This window comes from Coregonus clupeaformis, chromosome 8 (assembly GCF_020615455.1).
Source record: "Coregonus clupeaformis isolate EN_2021a chromosome 8, ASM2061545v1, whole genome shotgun sequence".
Lineage (NCBI taxonomy): Eukaryota > Metazoa > Chordata > Actinopteri > Salmoniformes > Salmonidae > Coregonus > Coregonus clupeaformis.
Genome location: NC_059199.1, coordinates 43,017,225 through 43,040,553, shown reverse-complemented (window position 1 = coordinate 43,040,553; position 23,329 = coordinate 43,017,225). Strand labels below are relative to the sequence as shown.

Sequence of the window (23,329 nt, the reverse complement as noted above, 5' to 3'; positions counted from 1 at the left end):
CTCTGTCCCTGCTGCCCTTGCCACTTTCGCATCCTTCGGTCACTTATCAGGGTATAAACTAAATCTCAGTAAAAGTGAATTGATGCCACTTAACATGGCTGCAAAAAAATCCCCCTTTACATAACTTGCCATTTAAAATAGCTCACAGTAGTTTTATTTATCTCGGGGTACATGTCACAATTAGGTTTGAAAACCTTTTTCAAGCCAACTTTGCTCCTCTCTTAACCCGTACTAAGGACGATTTGGAACGGTGGTCTTTGCTACACCTCTCCTTAGTTGCTAGAATTAACTCTATTAAAATGAATACTCTCCCTAAATTCTTATACCTCTATCAGTGCCTTCCAATATTTCTACCCAACACATTTTTTCAAAAAGATCGACGGCCTAATTCTACCCTTTATATGGGACAAAAAGCCTCCTAGGATGCGAAAACAGCTCTTGCAGAGGCCCAAACCAGACGGCGGTCTAGCTCTACCAGATTTCAGATTCTATTATTGGGCCGCTAACCTTAGGATCATTCAGTACTGGTTGCAGAGCAGAGTGATATTCCCACCCCCAACTTGGCTGGAGATGGAGGCTGCCTCGTCTACACCGGCATCATTGTCTTCCCTCGCTCACTCCTCTATTACAGGCCCTTACTCCTCCTTCACCAATAATATATGTGTCAAAACAACATTGAAGATCTGGAATCAATTTAGGCGCCACTTTGGGTTTCAAACAACCTCTTCCTTGGCTCCGGTAGCCTCAAACCCAGCTTTTCCCCCATCTATGATTGATGGTGCTTTCTCAACATGGTCTAATCTCGGTATTAAAAGATTCAGAGATCTGTATACTAACAATACATTTAGTACGTTTCAACAATTATCAGCTAAATTTGGTCTCCCCAGACATCATTTTTTTAGGTTCTTACAAGTCCGGAGTTATGTCCGCAGCATAGATCCAGGATTCCCCAACCTTTCTGGTGGAACACAGTTCGACACATTTCTCACCCCACTTCCTAACCAGAAAGGCACATTGTCAATAATCTATAGTCAAATTTGCTCACTACAAGCCATCTCATTAAACAATATCAAATCCTCTTGGGAGGAGGAACTGGGTGAGGAAATATCTGATGAACTATGGGAAGGGGCACTCAAAAGGGTACATAGCTCTTCTATTTGCGCTCGACACGGCCTCATCCAATGCAAACTCATTCATAGGGCCCACTGGACCAAAGCAAGACTATCAAAAATTTACAAGGATGTGAACCCTAATTGTGTTCGATGTAACCAGTCCCCTGCTAATCATGTGCACATGTTTTGGAGCTGCCCATCTCTTGTTGGTTTCTGGAAAGACATCTTTAACACACTCTCAGAATTAAGCGGCACACAGATCGAGCCAGACCCTCTCATTGCATTATTTGGAGTTTCCTTACCCACAATACAATTGACCAAAATGAATAAGGATGTAATTGCCTTTGTCACGTTGTTAGCGAGACGATTAATTTTACTTAGATGGAAATCCTCTGCAGCCCCTTCTCATGCTCTTTGGATTAAATCTATTTTGAATTGCATAAAGTTGGAGAAAATAAAACAGACACTCAATGGGTCTGTAGACAAATTCTATGCAAAGTGGGCTCCCTTCTTTTCTTATGTTAAAAGAATACATTTCCCTGCAGTTCCAGAGTGATGTATATTTATATATTGGTGATGTAAGAAGCCTGGTATGTGCATATACGACATCTCGGATGTTAAGGACGGTAATAACTGTGCTAGCTGACCTATAACAACTGGATCAAAACAGATATTTTTCCTTTTTTTTTTTTTTTTTTTTGTGTGTTTTATCTTATTTATGTATTTAATGTCTATTTTTTCTTTCATGTCTGTCTCTCTATGTTTTACTGTATCGTTGTCTTCAAATTGTTGTTCCATATTCATACCAAATAACTTTCAAGTGCAATTATTTGCTAAATGCTGGTACTGAAAATTCAATAAACAAAGTATATAAAAAAAAAAAAAAAAGCCATCATTGTTTAGATGTTAAATTATTTTAGAGTAGAACAAGACAACAAGTTAAGACTGTTGAACTAACAAATTCCATGTGTAGAAGTGTTACCTTCAGGTAGATGACAGCTGACGTCCCATATCCCTCCATGGAGTAGAGCTGCAGGTCTCCCTGGAAGTACTTGGCATAGAGACGGGAGATGGGGAGACCGTAGCCGAAACCAGCCTACAGAGAACCAGAGCCAGGGACACAAAGAGTTAAACTCACTCTGAACAGTCACAGTACAGTAGGAGACAAGCACTCACAGTTACACTTATAACCCCGGGCAATGAATGAACAGTCCAGTCCGGTTTGTCATTCTGCTAATTTACAACCGTGTTCACTTCTGTTCGCTCACAGATTACATTTTAGTCAGTATAGACCTGGTTGCGGTTTACATTTTAGTCAGTATAGACTTGGTTGCGGTTTACATTTTAGTCAGTATAGACTTGGTTGCGGTTTACATTTTAGTCAGTATAGACTTGGTTGCGGTTTACATTTTAGTCAGTATAGACTTGGTTGCGGTTAAAATTTTAGCTGAGATAAAATAAACAGCAGGAGCTTGATTCAACTGAAATATAAATGTCTCTCTAACATGTGGCCAAACTGCCAAAGTCATAGGCTTAAATCAAGTTATACAGTTTGTTGTTAAACTACACTTTCAGTAGTTTAGGTTAATTGTATACTTTATATAGTATACCTTGTATTCGGAAAGTTTTCAGACTCCTTCCCCTTTTCCACATTTTGTTACGTTACAGCCTTATTCTAAAATGGATTAAATAAAAAATTGTACTCAATCTACACACAATACTCCATAATGACAAGCGAAAAAAGGGTTTTAGAAATTTTAGCAAATAATAAAAAAAAAGAAATACCTTATTTACACAAGTATTCAGACCCTTTGCTATGAGACTCAAAATTGAGCTCAGGTGCATCCTGTTTCCATTGATCATCCTTGAGATGTTTCTACAACTTGATTGGAGTCCACCTGTGGTAAATTCTATTGATTGGACATGATCTGGAAAGGCACACACCTGTCTATATAAGGTCCCACAGTTGATAGTGCATGTCAGAGCAAAAACCTAGCCATGAGGTCGAAGGATTTGTCCATAGAGCTCCGAGACAGGATTGTGTTGAGGCACAGATCTGGGGATGGGTACCAAAAAATGTCTGCATCATTGAAGGACTCCAAGAACACAGTGGCCTCCATCATTCTTAAATGGAAGAAGTTTGGAACCACCAAGACTACCTAGAGTTGGCCGCCCGGCCAAACTGAACCATCGAGGGAGACGGGACTTGGTCAGGGAGGTGACCAAGAAACCGATGGTCACTCTGACAGAGCTCCAGAGTTCCTCTGTGAGTTGGGAGAACCTTCCAGAAGGACAACCATCTCTGCAGCACTCCACCAATCAGGCCTTTATGGTAGAGTGGCCAGACGGAAGCCATGACTACATGGAACTCTATTCCACATCAGGTAACTGATGCAAGCAATATAATTAGATTTTTTTTAAAGATAAAAATACACCTTATGGAACAGCAGGGACTGTAAATCAACACAAACATAGGCACAGACACACGATAACATACGCACTATACACACACACGTACACATGGATTTTGCCAGACCCGAGGAAGAGTAGCTGCTGCCTTGGCAGCAGCTAATGGGGATCCATAATAAATACAAATACTCCTCAGCAAAAGACACATGGGAGAACCTTCCAGAAGGACAACCATCTCTGCAGCACTCCCCCAATCAGGCCTTTATGGTAGAGTGGCCAGACGGAAGCCACTCCTCAGTGAAAGGCACATGACTAGATTGATGAGAGAAAAAAACAATTTAATCAATTTTAGAATAAGGCTGTAACGTAACAAAATGTGGAAAAAGTCAAGGGGTCTGAATACTTTCCGAATGCACTCAACTATATATAGTTTAAATGGCACCAGGACAGGGTCTTACCAGTGGTGCATTGCGGCTGTTGTCAATATCGACAGGGCTGGGGGCGGTGGAGTACATGTAGCTGAACAGACGCTCTATCTTCCTCAGGGGGACTCCGCCTCCTCGATCTGATATCTATAAACAACAACAACATTACAGAAGGTCTGTTCCACTCTCGGTTCCAGCCTATCTGATCTTCCTGTTGTCTCCCAAATATCATCATATAGGACCTACAGAACAACCACGGGAGGAAATCTATAGTACTACTGTATGTGTTCATAGACAAATATACACATTATACTGTAGGCTTCCATGTCCCATGGTATTATTTCCAACCTGCATCTGTAGAAGCCTGTTGGATGTGCATGCACTACTATTTGTCTCCTGGGAATGTAATGTGTCATGTCTCATTGTGATGGTGGACGGTTAATACTCTCTGAACCTGTGTTTACCTTGATTGTTAGGTCCTCACTGCCCAGTGAGACTCGGACTTTGACCGGCGGGAGATGCAGGGCCATTTCATGAGTCTCCACTGTTGCTCTCATGGCGTTCTGGAAACAAAACAACCATTGCTTGAGAAAATTACAAAGTCATATTAATCAAATTGAGGTAATATAAATAAAACTGACATAGTATGCTCTGTTGTAGGCTCCCTCATACTTGTAATTAAATGTTTATACAGAAGAAGGTAAATGTTTGGTGGTGTACCTTGAAGAGCTCAAACAGCATGTGGTAGAGATGGGAGGGCACATAGACAATACGAAGAGGCTGGTCAGGAGCTTTGGCTGAGGAACACTGAGGATTACTCCAAATGACTCCAAACCAAACATGACTTAGACTTATTGAAAATGTATAACATACACAACTGAGAATAGAAGTTACTAGAAACCAAAAACAACTTTAACTTCTTATTGAATATGCATAACATGCACAACTCAACTCAATAACCACTATCAAATTAATAATTTACTCTCCTGCCAACCTAATCTGATTACCAGTCACTTCTGACAGCCAGGGCCTAGTTTTTCAAAAGTTATCGATCCTGATTTCGGCTATCGGATAGGATTAAATGCATAAACATATAATGAATAGAACAGGAGTCGCCACTCAAGTGAATGATTTGTTCGCTCTATTTATTCTATTTGTATGCATTGAATCCTATCCGATAGGTGAAGTCCAGACGGAAAAGTTGAAAAACTGGGCCCTGGGGACGAGGCTTCTATAACCAAACCCATGAACAGAGCTTGTTTTTCTTTTTTATGGCTCATTTAACATGGTTACTATTAAATAGCTGAATTGGGGTGAACTGAGGTTTGTTATTGAGAGTTAGACTTGGACGCTTCACTGAGAGAGAGAAATCTGCCCGGCGACAAAACTAAGCCTGTAGCAAGGGGCTTGTTGCTGTTCTGTTCCACTGCTGCTGACTGGAGACAGATAACAGACTGGTGGTGATTGATTTGGTGCACATTGACCAAAGGCAAACTATGACATAACAGTTTTGATTAATCATTATTACTAATGTGACTGCCCGACACCCCAATGTAATGAATTAGATGTACAGTACCAGTCCAAAGTTTGGACACACCTACTCATTCAAGGGTTTTTCTTTATTTTGACTATTTTCTACATTGTAGAATAATAGTGAAGACATCAAAACTATGAAATAACACATATGGAATCATGTAGTAACCATAACAGTGTTAAAGAAATCAAAATATATCTTATATTTAAGTTTCTTCAAAGTAGCCACCCTTTGCCTTGATGACAGCTTTGCACACTCTTGGCATTCTCTCAACCAGCTTCATGAGGTAGTCACCTGGAATGCATTTCAATTAACAGGTGTGCCTTCTTAAAAGTTAATTTGTGGAATTTCTTTCCTTCTTAATGTGTTTGAACCAATCAGTTGTGTTGTGACAAGGTAGGGGGGGTATACAGAAGATAGCCCTATAAGTCCATATTATGGCAAGAACAGCTCAAATAAGCAAAGACAAACGACAGTCCATCATTACTTTAAGACATGAAGGTCAGTCAATACGGAACATTTGTGCAGTCGCAAAAACCATCAAGCGCTATGATGAAACTGGCTCTCATGAGGACCGCCACAGAAAAGAAAGACCCAAAGTTACCTCTGCTGCAGAGGATAAATTCATTAGAGTTACCAGTCTCAGAAATCGGCAATTAACTGCACCTCAGATTGCAGCCCAAATAAATGCTTCAAAGAGTTCAAGTAACAGACACATCTCAATATCAACTGTTCAGAGGAGACTGTGTGAATCAGGCCTTCATGGTTGAATTGCTGCAAAGAAACCACTACTAAAGGACACCAATAAGAAGAAGAGACTTGCTTGGGCCAAGAAACACAAGCAATGGACATTAGACTGGTGGAAGTCTGTCCTTTGGTCTGAGTCCAAATTTGAGATTTTTGGTTGCAACCGCCATGTCTTTGTGAGACGTAGAGTTGGTGAACGGATTATCTCCGCATGTGTGGTTCACACCGTGAACATGGAGGAGGATGTGTGATGGTGTGGGAGTGCTTTGCTGGTGACACTGTCAGTGATTTATTTAGAATTCAAGGCACACTTAACCAGCATGGATACCACAGCATTCTGCAGCGATACGCCATCCCATCTGGTTTGCGCTTAGTGGGACTATCATTTGTTTTTCAACAGGACAATGACCCAAAACACACCTCCAGGCTGTGTAAGGGCTATTTGACCAAGAAGGAGAGTGATGGAGTGCTGCATCAGATGACCTGGCCTCCACAAATCACCCGACCTCAACCCAATTGCGATGGTTTGGGATGAGTCGGACGGCAGAGTGAAGGAAAAGCAGCCAACAAGTGCTCAGCATATGTGGGAACTCCTTCAAGACTGTTGGAAAAGCATTCCAGGTGACTACCTCATGAAGCTGGTTGAGGGAATGACAACAGTGTGCAAAGCTGTCATCAAGGCAAAGGGTGGCTACTTTGAATAATCTAAAATATATTTTGATTTGTTTAACTCTTTTTTGGTTACTACATGATTCCATATGTGTTATTTCATAGTTTTGATGTCTTCACTATTATTCTACAATGTAGAAAATAGTCCAAATAAAGAATAACCCTTGAATGAGTAGGTGTGTCCAAACTTTTGACTGGTACTGTAGGCTAGACTGTGCAGTCCAATGTTATTTTATGGCTGGCATGTTTTGAATGGTTGGGCACCAAATTACATCAGGATTTGATCTAGTTTTAGCAAAGATTATCATTTGTCATGGTTAGACTTTTGAAGTGGTGCTATTGTCTATTATCCTGTTCATACCACACATTTAACCTACACTTACACAAACATTCAATATTTATTCACTTCTATGTAAGTGAGATGTATGAATGAATGGTTCTCTGTATACATGGCTGCCTGTGGTTCAAAGTCTGTGTGCCTCAGATACAGAAAACACAGTCTCACTCCTGACAACCCTAGCTGAGAGTAAACAGTCTCACTCCTGACAACCCTAGCTGAGAGTAAACAGTCTCACTCCTGACAACCCTAGCTGAGAGTAAACAGTCTCACTCCTGACAACCCTAGCTGAGAGTAAACAGTCTCACTCCTGACAACCCTAGCTGAGAATAAACAGTCTCACTCCTGACAACCCTAGCTGAGAGAAAGCAGTCTCACTCCTGACAACCCTAGCTGAGAGTAAACAGTCTCACTCCTGACAACCCTAGCTGAGAATAAACAGTCTCACTCCTGACAACCCTAGCTGAGAGAAAGCAGTCTCACTCCTGACAACCCTAGCTGAGAGATAGCAGTCTCACTCCTGACAACCCTAGCTGAGAGTAAGCAGTCGCACTCCTGACAACCCTAGCTGAGAGTAAGCAGTCTCACTCCTAACAACCCTAGCTGAGAGTAAGCAGTCTCACTCCTGACAACCCTAGCTGAGTAAACAGACGCACACTGTATGAGCTAAAGCAACATAGCTAACCGCTAAAAATGGTTCAGATAAATATCTCTGAACACCACTCACACAGGCTAGCCTGTGCCCACAAACATTTAGCAAATTGCGCCCCAAATTGAGTAGACAAAGGAATTGAATGCGAGATCAAGAATACCCAACCCATGCGCAGACAAATAAACTCAACTGAAACCTAGCCAAACCTCAAACAACTCACAATGCAAATATGACCTTGCAGATTGTTTCTGTAAACCATTTTACATTGACATTTTAGTCATTTAGCAGACACTCCTATCCAGAGCGACTTACAGGAGCAATTAGGGTTAAGTGCCTTGCTCAAGTGCACAGAAAGACTTTTCACCTAGTCGGCTCGGGGATTCAAACCAGCGACCTTTCGGTTACTGGCCCGACGCTCTTAACCAACCCCTAGCCTAAACCCACTTGCTTACCAAATTTTATTATTTTGGAAATAGGAGAACTAGAAACATTTACATTTTAGATTTGAGTCATTTAGCAGACGCTCTTATCCAGAGTGACTTACAGGAGCAATTAGGGTTAAGTGCCTTGCTCAAGGGCACATCGACAGATTTTTCACCTAGTCGGCTCGGGGATTAGAACCAACGACCTTTCGGTTACTGGCACAACGCTCTTAGAAAAAGCAAAGGCTAGCTTTTTCAAACAGAAATTTGTATCCTGTAGCACTAACTCCAAAAAGTTTTGGGACACTGTAAAGTCCATGGAGAATAATAGCAACTCCTCCCAGCTACCCACTGCACTGAGGCTAGGAAACACTGTCACCACCGATAAATCTACAATAATCGAGAATTTCAATAAGCATTTTGCTACGGCTGGCCATGCTTTCCACCTGGCTACCCTTACCCCGGCCACCAGCTCTGCACCCTCCGCTGCAACTTGCCCATGCCCCCCTCGCTTCTCCTTCACCCAAATGTAGATAGCTGATGTCCTGAAAGAGCTGCAAAATCTGGACCCCTACAAATCAGCTGTGCTAGACAATCTGGATCCTTTCTTTCTAAAATTAGCCGCCGAAATTGTCGCAACCACTATTACTAGCCTGTTCAACCTCTCTTTCGTATCGTCGGAGATCCCCAGAGATTGGAAAGCTGCCGCGGTCATCCCCCTCTTCAAAGGGGGTGACACTCTAGATCCAAACTGTTACAGACCTATATCCATCCTACCCTGCCTTTCGAAAGTATTTGAAAGCCAAGTTAACAAACAGATCACCGACCACTTCAAATTCCACCGTACCTTCTCCGCTATGCAATATGGTTTCCGAGCTGGTCATGGGTGCACCTCAGCCACGCTCAAGGTCCTAAACGATATAATAACCGCGATTGATAAAAGATAGTACTGTGCAGCAGTCTTCATCGACCTGGCCAAGTCTTTTGACTCTGTCAATCACCGCATTCTTATTGGCAGACTAAATAGCCTTGGTTTCTCAACTGACTGCCTCGCCTGGTTCACCAACTACTTTTCAGATAGAGTTCAATGTGTCAAATCGGAAGGCCTGTTGTCTGGACCTCTGGCAGTCTTTATGGGGGTGCCACAGGGTTCAATTCTCGGGCCGACTCTATTCTCTGTGTATATCAATGATGTCGCTCTTGCTGCTGGTGACTCTCAGATCCATCTCTACGCAGACGACACGATTTTGTATACATCTGGCCCTTCATTGGACACTCTGTTAACAAACCTCCAAACGAGCTTCAATGCCATACAACACTCCTTCCGTAGTCTCCAACTGCTCTTAAACACTAGTAAAACTAAATGCATGCTCTTCAATCAAACGCTGCTTGCACCTGCCAGCCCGACTAGAATCACTACTCTCGGCGGGTCTGACTTAGAATATGTGGACAACTACAAATACCTAGGTGTCTGGTTAGACCGTAAACTCTCCTTCCAGACTCACATTAAGCATCTCCAATGCAAAGTTAAATCTAGAATCGGCTTCCTATTTCGCAACAAAGCCTCCTTCACTCATGCTGCCAAACATGCCCTCGTAAAACTGACTATCCTACCGATCCTTGACTTCGGCGATGTCATTTACAAAATAGCTTCCAACACTCAACTCAGCAAATTGGATGTAGTCTATCACAGTGCCATTCGTTTTGTCACCAAAGCCCCATATACTACCCACCATTGTGACCTGTACGCTCTCGTTGGCTGGCCCTCACTACATATTCGTCGCCAAACCCACTGGCTCCAGGTCATCTATAAATCACTTCTAGGCAAATCCCTGCCTTATCTTAGCTCATTGGTCACCATAGCTACACCCACCCGTAGTATGCGTTCCAGCAGGTATATCTCACTGGTCATCCCCAAAGCCAACACCTCCTTTGGCCGCCATTCCTTCCAGTTCTCTGCTGCAAATGACTGGAACGAACTACAAAAATCTCTGAAGCTGGAGACACTTATCTCCCTCATTAACTTTAAGCGTCAGTTGTCAGAGCAGCTTACCGATCACTGCACCTGTACACAGCCCATCTGAAATTAGCCCATCCTCATCCCCATATTGTTATTTACATTGTTATTTATTTTGCTCATTTGCACCCCAGTATCTCTATTTGCACATCATCTTCTGCACATCTATCACTCCAGTGTTAATACTAAATTGTAATTATTTTGCACTATGGCCTATTTATTGCCTTACCTCCATAACTTACTACATTTGCACACACTGTATATAGATTTTCTATTTTTCTATTGTGTTATTGACTGTATGTTTTTGTTTATTCCATATGTAACTCTGTGTTGTTGTTTTTATCGCACTGCTTTGCTTTATCTTGGCCAGGTCGCAGTTGTAAATGAGAACTTGTTCTCAACTGGCTTACCTGGTTAAATAAAGGTGGAATAAAAAATAATAAAAAATAAATAAATTTGAAAAAACAAGCGCAGCTAGCTCAATCAAGTTCAGCTAAAGTATTTGAAGGAAAACAAATTCTACCTGAAACCAGGTCTGTAACCCTGTATAGAATGTGATTTACCGTTGACTTGTGTGATGTCAATCTCTGGTGAGGTCAGGTAGTATTGCTCACAGAGCATCTTGGAGCTATCAAAGGCATCTGGGAACAGACAGACGAAACAAGACAAGGACTGTAGCACACTGACATTCAATCTAGTTACCATAACAACTAAATATAAATGTAATAACATTTACATTTTAGTCATTTAGCAGATGCTCTTATCCAGAGCGACTTACAGTTAGTGAGTGCATACATTATTTTTATTTATCAAACCCACAACCCTGGCGTTGCAAACGCCATGCTCTACCAACTGAGCTACATCCCTGCCGGCCATTCCCTCCCCTACCCTGGACGACGCTGGGACAATTGTGCGCCACCCCATGGGCCTGGATTCGAACCAGGATCTCTAGTGGCACAGTTGATGAGACTGCGCCACTCGGGAGTAACCGCTATAAAAGTAGAAGACTAAACTAACTAGACAAAAGGACGTAGCAATAGGGATAGGTGGAGAACCGTCTGTCTCTGTCTCCACTTCTATTGCCTTTACATTTACAGGAGAATGAATAATATTCTGTGCAGATCTCAAGGTGAAAAGGTTGCCTGGCTACCAATCCACATCGCCTCGGCCCAACGTCACGCCCACTAAAGTTTATTCTCCAAGAGGAGTCTGGATTTGCCTCCCTCTTCGGCAACATCTAGAATGCAAACACATTCAAACCGTTCTGATTGGTCCCAGAAACTGATGGGTTGGGCCAGAGCCGGCCTACATGAATCATGAATCACGTTATTTTGATGTCAGCGCAAACATTTTTTTTGTTACATTTTTTGTCATTTTAGCAGATGCTCTTATCCAGAGCGACTTACAGTTAGTGAGTGCATACATTTTTCAAACGACTTCTAAGATGACATGTTCAGACTGACATTTGGAGCGATCGATAGAGCAGAGGAATTAAAATCAGGATGAGTCATCAGGCAAGTGAAAAAGGACAAACTGTCCTGAAATTGTTCAAACAACCCCCTCCTGTAGTAGTGGGAAAGATGATGAGACTGCGCCTGTAAATCAAGCTTGTTATATAGGGACTAAGTATAGTGTGTGTTTGTGTGGCATGGTGTAGCTGATGAGGGACAGTACCTTTTACCACCTCCGTCACGTCGCAGTCTGGGTCGATGGTGCCAATGTGTTTGGGATGGGCGGGGTTGGCACTTCCATCAAAGATGAGAGCTGAAGAGGTACATGAGACTCATGTGGTAACTACACCTGAATGCCGATTCAAACACACGTCACGATGGTACATTTGAGTATGGTATACAGTGCATTCGGAAAGTATTCAGACCCCTTGACATTTTCCACTTTTTTGTAAAAAAAAATGTATGTTCCTCAATCTACAAACAATACCCCATCATGACAAAGAGAAAACAGCTTTTAGAAATGTTTGCAAATGTATTAAAAATAAAACATATTTACATAAGTATTCAGACCCTTTGCTATGAGACTCGAAATTGATCTCAGGTGCATCCTGTTTCCATTGATCATCCTTGAGGATGTTTCTACAACTTGGAGTCCACCTGTGGTAAATTCAATTGATTGGACATGATTTGGAAAGGCACACACCTGTCTATATAAGGTCCCACAGTTGACAGTGCATGTCAGAGCAAAAATCAAGCCATGAGGTCGAAGGAATTGTCCGTAGAGATAATAATAATAATAATAATAATAATAATAATAATAATAATAATAATATGCCATTTAGCAGACGCTTTTATCCAAAGCGACTTACAGTCATGTGTGCATACATTTTTACGTATGGTATGAGATCCGAGACAGGATTGTGTCGAGGCACAGATCTGGGGAAGGGTACCAGAATTGAAGGTCCCCAAGAACATAGTGGCCTCCATCATTCTACTAAATTGAGCATGACTGTTTTAAATGGAAGAAGTTTGGAACCACCAAGACTCTTCCTAGAGCTGGCCACCCGGCTAAACTGAGCAATTGGGGGAAAAGGGCCTTGGTCAGGGAGGTGACCAGGAACCCGATGGTCACTCTGACAGAGCTCCAGAGGAGATGGGAGAACCTTCCAGAAGGACAGCCATCTCTGCAGCACTCCACCAATCAGGCCTTTATGGTAGAGTGACCAGACGGAAGCCACTCCTCAGTAAACGGCACAACAGCCCGCTTGGAGTTTGCCAAAAGGCACCTAAAGGACTCTCAGACCATGAGAAACAAGATTCTCTGGTCTGATGAAAACAAGATTTAACTCTTTGGCCTGAATGCCAAGCATTACGTATGGAGGAAACCAGGCACCATCCCTATGGTGAAGCATGGTGGTGGCAGCATCATGCTGTGGGGATGTTTTTCAGCGGCAGGGACTGGGAGACTAGTCAGGATCGAGGGAAAGATTAACGGAGCAAAGTACAGAGAGATACTTGATGAAAAGTATTAGGCGCTTAGGACCTCAGACTGGGGCGAAGGTTCACCTTCCAACAGGACAACAACCCTAAGCACACAGCTAAGACAACGCAGGAGTGGCTTCGGGACAAGTCTCTGAATGTCCTTGAGTGGCCCAGCCAGAGCCCGGACTTGAACCCGATCGAACATCTCTGGAGAGACCTGAAAATAGCTGTGCCGCGACGCTCCCCATCCAACCTGACAGAGCTTGAGAGGATCTGCAGAGAAGAATGGAAGAAACTCCCCAAATACAGGTGTGCCAAGCTTGTAGTGTCATACCCAAGAAGACTCAAGGCTGTAATCGCTGCCAAAGGTGCTTCAAAAAAAGTACTGAGTAAAGGGTCTCAATATTTATGTAAATGTGTTATTTCCATATTTTCTTTTAAAACCTGTTTTTGCTTTGTCATTATGGGGTATTGTGTGTAGATTGATGAAGGGAAACATTTTTGAAATCCATTTTTAGAATAAGGCTGTAAAAGGGGTCTGAATACTTTCCGAATGCACTGTATATTAATACACTATTATAGTAGTATGGTATACACTGAGTGTACAAAACATTAAGAACACCTGCTCTTTCCATGACATAGACTGACCAGGTGAAAGCTATGATCTCTTATTGATGCCACTTGTTAAATCCACTTCAATCAGTGTAGATGAAGGGGAGGAGACAGGTTAAAGAAGGATTCTTAAGCCTTGAGACAATTGAGGCATGGATTGCGTATGTGTGCCATTCAGAGGGTGAATGGTGTGACAGCATTTACCTGATTTGTTGGATATTTAACAATGATTTACTTAACAAACAGTAAGACATGTCTGTTCTACTAATGCTGTGTTTCATGGTCTCCACTCTAACTCCCTGCAGCTAATCTGGGCATATGGTCACTAGAGATAGCTTCTGCTGACAATTGATTTACAGCCTACATTCCATAGACAAGATGTGGTGTATGTTTAACCAGATAATAATAATAATAATAATAATAATAATAATATGCCATTTAGCAGACGCTTTTATCCAAAGCGACTTACAGTCATGCGTGCATACATTTTTTGTGTATGGGTGGTCCCGGGGATCGAACCCACTACCATGACGTTACAAGCGCCGTGCTCTACCAGCTGAGCTACAGAGAGAGCCTGGAGGAACTGAACAAAGGCCTCAGTATTCCTAATTATCCTGGCATCTGGGCCTCAGTATTCCTAATTATCCTGGCATCTGGGCCTCAGTATTCCTAATTATCCTGGCATCTGGGCCTCAGTATTCCTAATTATCCTGGCATCTGGGCCTCAGTATTCCTAATTATCCTGGCATCTGGGCCTCAGTATTCCTAATTATCCTGGCATCTGGGCCTCAGTATTCCTAATTATCCTGGCATCTGGGCCTCAGTATTCCTAATTATCCTGGCATCTGGGCCTCAGTATTCCTAATTAACCTGGCATCTGGGCCTCAGTATTCCTAATTATCCTGGCATCTGGGCCTCAGTATTCCTAATTATCCTGGCATCTGGGCCTCAGTATTCCTAATTATCCTGGCATCTGGGCCTCAGTATTCCTAATTATCCTGGCATCTGGGCCTCAGTATTCCTAATTATCCTGGCATCTGGGCCTCAGTATTCCTAATTATCCTGGCATCTGGGCCTCAGTATTCCTAATTATCCTGGCATCTGGGAAACTAAGACGAGGTGGGGTTAAAAATAACACCAGAGGCAGACGACCAGGAGATGAACCCAAAGTGGCTTATAGTGCCCCCAATCTGCATGGAAGGGGTGGAACCAGCCATGACTAAGCATTTCTGTGTTTTCATTATTAGTTAAGCTCTCGGCAACACACATTCAGAGTGTGCGGTCGACGGCTTCATTATTGCAATAATTAATCGATGTTAAATAAAGATGATTGATTGAATAGTTGTCTAAGCCTCTCTCAGTACTAACATTTCTACGACAATGGGCAAGACAAAATAGTTAAGTGCCTTTGAACAGGGTATGGTAGTAGGTGCATGGCGCACCGGTTTGAATGTTTTGTACACTCAGTGTATATTTAGTACAGTATACTGACAGTGCTGGTTCATGATCATGCGTGTGGAGATGCGGCTCATGTAGAAGCGATCCAGGAAGTACTGGATGTTCTGATTGGTCACGGGGTCGGAGCCGAAGGCCTCCTTGTACTCCACCACGCCCTGTGCCATGGTGGGGACCACGTTGTTGTGGCGGTTCCTGATGTTCACCAGCGTCTCAGTGAACCTGAGGGGAGACAGGAGAGGGGAGAGGAAAGGTTTTTTAAGGCTGGGTCTTAAGTTCACAACTCAGCACATTCCAACACCTACCATAAAAGGAACCTAAGGTATGTAGCTGGGTGGATAGATGTCAACCTTAATTCATTCATCCATCCGTTCATCCATTCATTCACTGACACCTGCAAGGTTCCTACCAGCTCAAAACCATATTTTGCAAAAGCTTGGAAATCATTCTATTCTGTATGCAGTAAAGAGAGCCAGAGGTATGGTGGGAGCATTTATCCATCTGATCACATTCCATTTCAGATTAAGATTACAGATCATAATCAATCCATTATTCAGTTAAAGAAAGTAGCTATTAATAGGCCGAGCTTAGAGAAATAATATATTTGAATGAATTAACTATGACTCAGTTATCTAATGAGATGTGCTGAACAGTAGCAAGACAAGGCTACTACCCATCTACTGGATGTGTGTGTAATTGACTTACTTCTTCAGGATCTTTTTATCATTGGGCTCTTCCTCCAGGAAGCCCACTAGCTCCATGAGACTTGTTGCATACCTGTAGGAATACAACACAGAAGACTGGTTAGTTTACACAGGGGAAAAATAATGCATCATTCATAAAGGCTTTATAGAGCGTTCATACATAGTATTCTTAAAGCAGCCTCCAGTATCTAGAGTGCATTCGAAAAGTATTCAGACCCCTTGACTTTTTCCACATTTTGATACGTTTTTTTGTTTATATATTTTTTTGTCTTTTTATTTGTTATTATTATTATTATTTTTTGTCATTTAGCAGACGCTCTTATCCAGAGCGACTTATTACATTATTTTATTTTAATTTTTTCATACTGGCCCCCCGTGGGAAACGAACCCACAACCCTGGCGTTGCAAACGCCATGCTCTACCAACTGAGCTACATCCCTGCCGGCCATTCCCTCCCCTACCCTGGACGACGCTGGGCCAATTGTGCGCCGCCCCATGGGTCTCCCGGTCGCGGCCGGCTACGACAGAGCCTGGATTCGAACCAGGATCTCTAGTGGCACAGCTAGCACTGCGATGCAGTGCCTTAGACCACTGCACCACACGGGAGGTTACAGCCTTATTCTAAAATGGATTAAATTGTGTTTTTTCCCTCATCAAATCTACACACAATACCCCATAATGACAAAGCAAAAACAGGTTTTTAGAAATGTTTGCAAATGTATTACAAATAAAAAACTGAAATATCACATTTACATAAGTATTCAGACACTTTACTCAGTACTTTGTTGAAGCACCTTTGGCAGCAATTACAGCCTTGAGACTTTTTGGGTATGACGCTACAAGCTTCGCACACCTGTATTTGGGGAGTTTCTCCCATTCTTCTTTGCATATCCTCTCAAGCTCTGTCAGGTTGGATGGGGTGTGTCGCTGCACAGCTATTTTTAGGTCTCTCCAGTCCGGGCTCTGGCTGGACAACTCAAGGACATTCAGAGACTTGTACCGCAGCCACTCCTGCATTGTCTTGGCTGTGTGCTTAGGGTCATTGTCCTGTTGGAAAGTGAATCTTAGCCCTAGTCTGAGGTCCTGAGTGCTCTGGAGCAGGTTTTCATCAAGGATCTCTCATCAAGGATCTCTCTGTTCATCTTTCCCTTGATCCTGACTAGTCTCCCAGTCCTTGCCGCTGAAAAACATCCCCACAGCATGATGCTGCCATCACCATGCTTCACCGTAGGGATGGTATTGGCAAGGTGATGAGCGGTGCCTGGTTTCCTCCAGACGTGACACTTAGCATTCAGGCCAAAGAGTTCAATCTTGGTTTCATCAGACCAGAGAATCTTGTTTCTCATGGTCTGAGAGTCCTTTTGTAGCTGTAGGTTCCTTTTGGCAAACTCCAAGCGGGCTGTCATGTGCCTTTCACTGAGGAGTGGCTTCCATCTGGCCACTCTACTATAAAGGCCTGATTGGTGGAGTGCTGCAGAGATGGTTGTCCTTCTGGAAGGTTCTCCCATCTCCACAGAGGAACTCTAGAACTCTGTCAGAGTGACCATCGGGTTCTTGGTCACCTCCATGACCAAGGCCCTTCTCCCCCGATTGCTCAGTTTGGCCGGGCGGCCAGCTCTAGGAAGAGTCTGGTGGTTTCAAACTTCTTCCATTTAAGAATGATGGAGGCCACTGTGTTCTTGGGGACCTTCAATGCTGCAGACATGTTTTGGTACCCTTCCCCAGATCTGTGCGTCGACACAATCCTGTCTCTGAGCTCTACGGATAGTCCTTCAACCTCATGGCATGGTTTTTGCTCTGACATGCACTATCAACTGTGGGACCTTATATAGACAGGTGTGTGCCTTTCCAAAACATCTCAAGGATGATCAATGGAAACAGGATGCACCTTAGGTCAATTTCGAGTCTCATAGGAAAGGGTCTGAATACTTATGTAAATAAGGTATTTCTGTTTTTTATTTTTTATAAATTTGCAAACATTTCCAAAAACCTGTTTTCACTTTGTCATTATGGGGTATTGTGTGTAGATTGATGAGGAAAACATTTAATTTAATCAATTTCAGAATAAGGCTGTAATGTAACAAAATGTGGAAAAAGTGAAAGAGTCTGAATACTTTCCGAATGCACTGTATGCCGCAATAGTCTATGTGCCGGGGGACTAGGGTCAGTCTGTTATATCTGGTGTAATTCTCCTGTCTTATCTGGTGTCCTGTGTGAATTGAAGAATGCTCCCTCTAATTCTCTCCCTCTCTCCCTCCCCTCCCGGAGGACCTGAGGCCTAGGATTATGCCTCAGGACTAACTGGCCTGATGACTCCAGGCTGTCCCCAGTCCACCTGGTCGTGCTGCAGCTCCAGCTTCAACTGTTCTGCCTGCGACTATGGAATCCTGACCTGTTCACCGGACGTGCTACCTTGTCCCAGAGCTGCCGTTTTCAACTCTCGCTCTCTCTCCCTCACTCTCTCTCCCCCGCACCTGCTGTCTCACCTCTGAATGCTCGGCTATGAAAAGCCAACTGACATTTATTCCTGAGGTACTGACCTGTTGCACCCTCTACAACCACTGTGATTATTATTTGACCCTGCTGGTCATCTATGAACATTTGAACATCTTGAAGAACAATTTGGCCTTTAATGGCCATGTACTCTTATAATCTCCACCCGGCACAGCCAGAAGAGGACTGGCCACCCCTCAGAGCCTGGTTCCTCTCTAGGTTTCTATCTAGGTTCCTGCCTTTCTAGGGGTTTTTCCTAGCCACCGTGCTTCTACATATGCATTGCTTGCTGTTTGGGGTTTTCTCTCCTCTCTGCACAGGCTACACAAACGCCTCACACCGCGTGGCTGCTGCCTCTCTAACCTGGTGGTCCCTGCACGCACCCCACACCTGGAGTTCCAGGTCTCAGGCAGCCTCTGGAACTGCCGTTCTGCTGCCAACAAAGCTGACTTCATCCCAGCCTATGCTAACCTCCAGTCCCTCGACTTCCTGGCGCTGACGGAAACATGGATTACCACTGAAAACACTGCTACTCCTACTGCTCTCTCCTCGTCTGACCATGTGTTCTCGCATACCCCGAGAGCATCTGGTCAGAGGGGTGGTGGCACAGGAATCCTCATCTCTCCCAAGTGGACATTCTCAATTTTTCCCCTAACCCATCTGTCTATCTCCTCATTTGAATTCCATGCTGTCACAGTCACTAGCCCATTTAAGCTTAATATCCTTGTCATCTATCGCCCTCCAGGTTCCCTTGGAGAGTTCATCAATGAGCTTGACGCCTTGATAAGTTCCTTTCCTGAGGATGGCTCACCCCTCACAGTTTTGGGGGATTTCAACCTCCCTACGTCCACATTTGACTCATTTCTCTCTGCCTCCTTCTTTCCACTCCTCTCCTCTTTTGACCTCACCCTCTCACCGTCCCCCCTACTCACAAGGCAGGCAATACGCTTGACCTCATCTTTACAAGATGCTGCTCTTCTACTAATCTCACTGCAACTCCCCTCCATGTCTCCGACCACTACTTTGTTTCCTTTTCTCTCTCGCTCTCCTCCAACACTACTCACTCTGCCCCTACACAGATGGTAATGCGCCGCCGCAACCTTCGCTCTCTCTCTCCCACTACTCTCTCCTCTTCCATCCTATCATCTCTTCCCTCTGCTCAATCCTTCTCCCTCCAATCTCCTGATTCTGCCTCCTCAACCCTCCTCTCCTCCCTTTCTGCATCCTTTGACTCTCTGTGTCCCCTATCCTCCCGGCCGGCTCGGTCCTCCCCTCCAGCTCCGTGGCTTGATGACTCATTGCGAGCTCACAGAACAGAGCTCCGGGCAGCGGAGCGGAAATGGAAGAAAACTAAACTCCCTGCCGACCTGGCATCTTTTCACTCCCTCCTCTCTACATTTTCTTCATCTGTTTCTGCTGCTAAGGCCACTTTCTACCACTCTAAATTCCAAGCATCTGCCTCTAACCCTAGGAAGCTCTTTGCCACATTTTCCTCCCTGCTGAATCCTCTCTCTCTGTGGATGACTTCGTCAACCACTTTGAAAAGAAGGTTGACGACATCCGATCCTCGTTTGTTAAGTCTAATGACACTGCTGGTCCTACTCACACTGCCCTACCCTATGCTCTGACTTCTTTCTCCCTCTCTCTCCAGATAAAATCCTGCGACTTGTGACTGCAGGCCGCCCAACAACCTGCCCGCTTGACCCCATCCCCTCCTCTCTTCTCCAGACCATCTCCGGTGACCTTCTCCCCTACCTCACCTCGCTGATCAACTCATCCTTGACCGCTGGCCATGTCCCTTCCGTCTTCAAGAGAGGCGAGAGTTGCACCCCTTCTCAAAAACCAACACTCGATCCCATTGATGTCAACAACTACAGACCAGTATCCCTTCTTTCTTTTCTTTCCAAAACTATTGAGCGTGCCGTCTTTAGCCAACTCTCTTGCTATCTCTCTCAGAATGACCTTCTTGATCCAAACCAGTCAGGTTTCAGGACTGGTCATTCAACTGAGACTGCTCTTCTCTGTGTCACGGAGGCTCTCCGCACTGCTAAAGCTAACTCTCTCTCCTCTGCTCTTGTCCTTCTAGACCTGTCTGCTGCCTTTGATACTGTGAACCATCAGATCCTCCTCTCCACCCTCTCCGAGCTGGGCATCTCCCGGCGCGGCTCACTCCTGGATTGCGTCCTACCTGACCGGTCGCTCCTACCAAGTGGCGTGGCGAGAAGCTGTCTCCGCACCACGTGCTCTCACCACTGGTGTCCCCCAGGGCTCAGTTCTAGGCCCTCTCCTATTATCCCTATACACCAAGTCACTTGGCTCTGTCATATCCTCACATGGCCTCTCCTATCATTGCTACGCTGACGATACACAACTAATCTTCTCCTTTCCCCCTTCTGATAACCAGGTGGCGAATCGCATCTCTGCATGTCTGGCAGACATATCAGTATGGATGACGGATCACCACCTCAAGCTGAACCCTGGCAAGACGGAGCTGCTCTTCCTCCCGGGAAGGACTGCCCGTTCCATGATCTCGCCATCACGGTTGACAACTCCGTTGTGTCCTCCTCCCAGAGTGCGAAGAGCCTTGGCGTGACCCTGGACAACACCCTGTCGTTCTCCGCTAACATCAAGGCGGTGACCCGATCCTGCAGGTTCATGCTCTACAACATTCGGAGAGTACGACCCTGCCTTACACAGGAAGCGGCACAGGTCCTAATCCAGGCACTTGTCATCTCCCGTCTGGATTACTGCAACTCGCTGTTGGCTGGGCTCCCTGCCTGTGCCATTAAACCCCTACAACTCATCCAGAATGCCGCAGCCCGTCTGGTGTTCAACCTTCCCAAGTTCTCTCACGTCACCCCCCTCCTCCGCACACTCCACTGGCTTCCAGTTGAAGCTCGCATCCGTTACAAGACCATGGTGCTTGCCTATGGAGCAGTGAGGGGAACGGCACCTCCGTACCTTCGGGCTCTGATCAGTCCCTACACCCAAACGAGGGCATTGCGTTCATCCACCTCTGGCCTGCTGGCTCCCCTTCCTCTGCGGAAGCATAGTTCCCGCTCAGCCCAGTCAAAACTGTTCGCTGCTCTGGCACCCCAATGGTGGAACAAGCTCCCTCACGACGCCAGGACAGCGGAGTCACTCACCACCTTCCGGAGACATTTGAAACCCCACCTCTTTAAAGAATACCTGGGATAGGATAAAGTAATCCTTCCACCACCCCCCCCCCAAAAAAAAAAAAATAGTGTAAAGTGGTTATCCCACTGGCTATAGGGTGAATGCACCAATTTGTAAGTCGCTCTGGATAAGAGCGTCTGCTAAATGACGTAAATGTGCCCTTGAGCAAGGCACTTAACCCTAATTGCTCCTGTAAGTCGCTCTGGATAAGAGCGTCTGCTAAATGACTAAAATGTAATGTAAATGTTATGCTGGTTTCCTGTATAGCACTTTGTGACATCTGCTGATGTAAAAAGGGCTTTATAAATACATTTGATTTGATAGAGCATTCATTAAGCATTTATAAGCAAAGTGCTTGGGAGTGTAGCATGACATTTGCTTATGAATGAATGATTTCTGAAGTATCTACAGGCATAATAAAGGTTATATGAATGCTTCAATACACCTTTAAAGTTGCTTCCAAAGAGGGGCCGAAATAAAGGTCTTCAGTGAATTCTGCCATGAGAATATGGCCAATAGAAGCCAGAAACCAGGGCAAAGATCACTTATTTCCTTCAGCTAATCACTTTTGACTGTTCCGCTCCTCGTTGACTGTTCCGCTCCTCGTTGACTGTTCCGCTCCTCGTTGACTGTTCCGTTCCTCGTTGACTGTTCCGTTCCGCGTTGACTGTTCCGTTCCGCGTTGACTGTTCCGTTCCTCGTTGACTGTTCCGTTCCTCATTGACTCCTGGAGTTCCACCATTGAAAATCTCAGAATTCTATTTGGGAACGGACTCTGACTCTCTTGTGGTGGCCATGGAAACCACAGGGTGTGTTTATACATGCCATAATAACTAGGGATACTTGTGACTGGAGATAGGCCTATGGAAAAACCCACAGCCTAATCTGGATATGAAAAGTAGCCTCAATAGAGTAGTGATGACGTGGACAGCTACATTTAGACCCAGTTTATAAATATATATCTGCCGTACCATTACATTTCCAATAACGCCAGCACATACAGTAGGGTTCTGTACTGGTCACCTATGACAGCGTCAGTGTCCCAAATGTTACCCTATTCCCAATATAGTGCACTACTTTTGACAAGGGCCCATAGGGCAACGGTCAAAAGTAGTGCACTATGTAGGGAATAGGGTGCCATTTGGGACTAACGATAAGTTATTGCCCTATTTCAGAGGTTCAACTATGCTGTACTTGACCTGACATTACATAATAGCTAGCTGATGGTTTTACCCAACTAGGAAATAGCCAAAATCATTTCTCAAAAGTGGTGAAGTAACATATCATAGATATCACTAGCACTCAGCAATCAACTCCATTTACCAAACGACAAATACCTCTATGACTGTCACTCACTCACTAATACAGACTTGATGCACATTGTAGTCCACAATTGTTCATGGCGGCTACACTTCTGATGATCCTGTCTCACACAGCCTCCTGTTCCAATGTGATGACACATGACAATGTTCCAGGCCACATTGTCTCTCTGTACACGTTTGCAGCCTACTTGACAGACAGAGATTTGAGACAGCTGGCAACCCTGCCATGTAGGCTGCAGGCCATACACCCATACCTCTCACTGGGGCAGTACAGTAAGATAGTCTACGCATGGTTGTGGTCGGCAGGAT

The 23,329-nt window shown here is 44.4% G+C and overlaps 1 protein-coding gene across 2 annotated transcripts in view; it reads right to left on the bottom strand.

Moving 5' to 3' along the window:
- LOC121572088 (pyruvate dehydrogenase (acetyl-transferring) kinase isozyme 2, mitochondrial-like) overlaps positions 1 to 23,329 on the bottom strand; it is a 33,000-nt gene that overhangs the window by 5,085 nt on the left and 4,586 nt on the right. The window contains exons 3-10 of one of the 2 annotated variants that reach the window (XM_041883988.2): positions 16,030 to 16,101; positions 15,362 to 15,546; positions 11,999 to 12,088; positions 10,888 to 10,965; positions 4,667 to 4,743; positions 4,411 to 4,509; positions 3,980 to 4,093; positions 2,095 to 2,208 (exon numbers count right to left, since the gene is read on the bottom strand). In XM_041883988.2, the coding sequence (XP_041739922.1) occupies positions 2,095 to 2,208; positions 3,980 to 4,093; positions 4,411 to 4,509; positions 4,667 to 4,743; positions 10,888 to 10,965; positions 11,999 to 12,088; positions 15,362 to 15,546; positions 16,030 to 16,101 (829 nt within the window). Of the gene's footprint in view, positions 1 to 2,094; positions 2,209 to 3,979; positions 4,094 to 4,410; positions 4,510 to 4,666; positions 4,744 to 10,887; positions 10,966 to 11,998; positions 12,125 to 15,361; positions 15,547 to 16,029; positions 16,102 to 23,329 lie in introns of those variants that run through there. The other variant, XM_045222383.1, reaches the window with a different exon arrangement.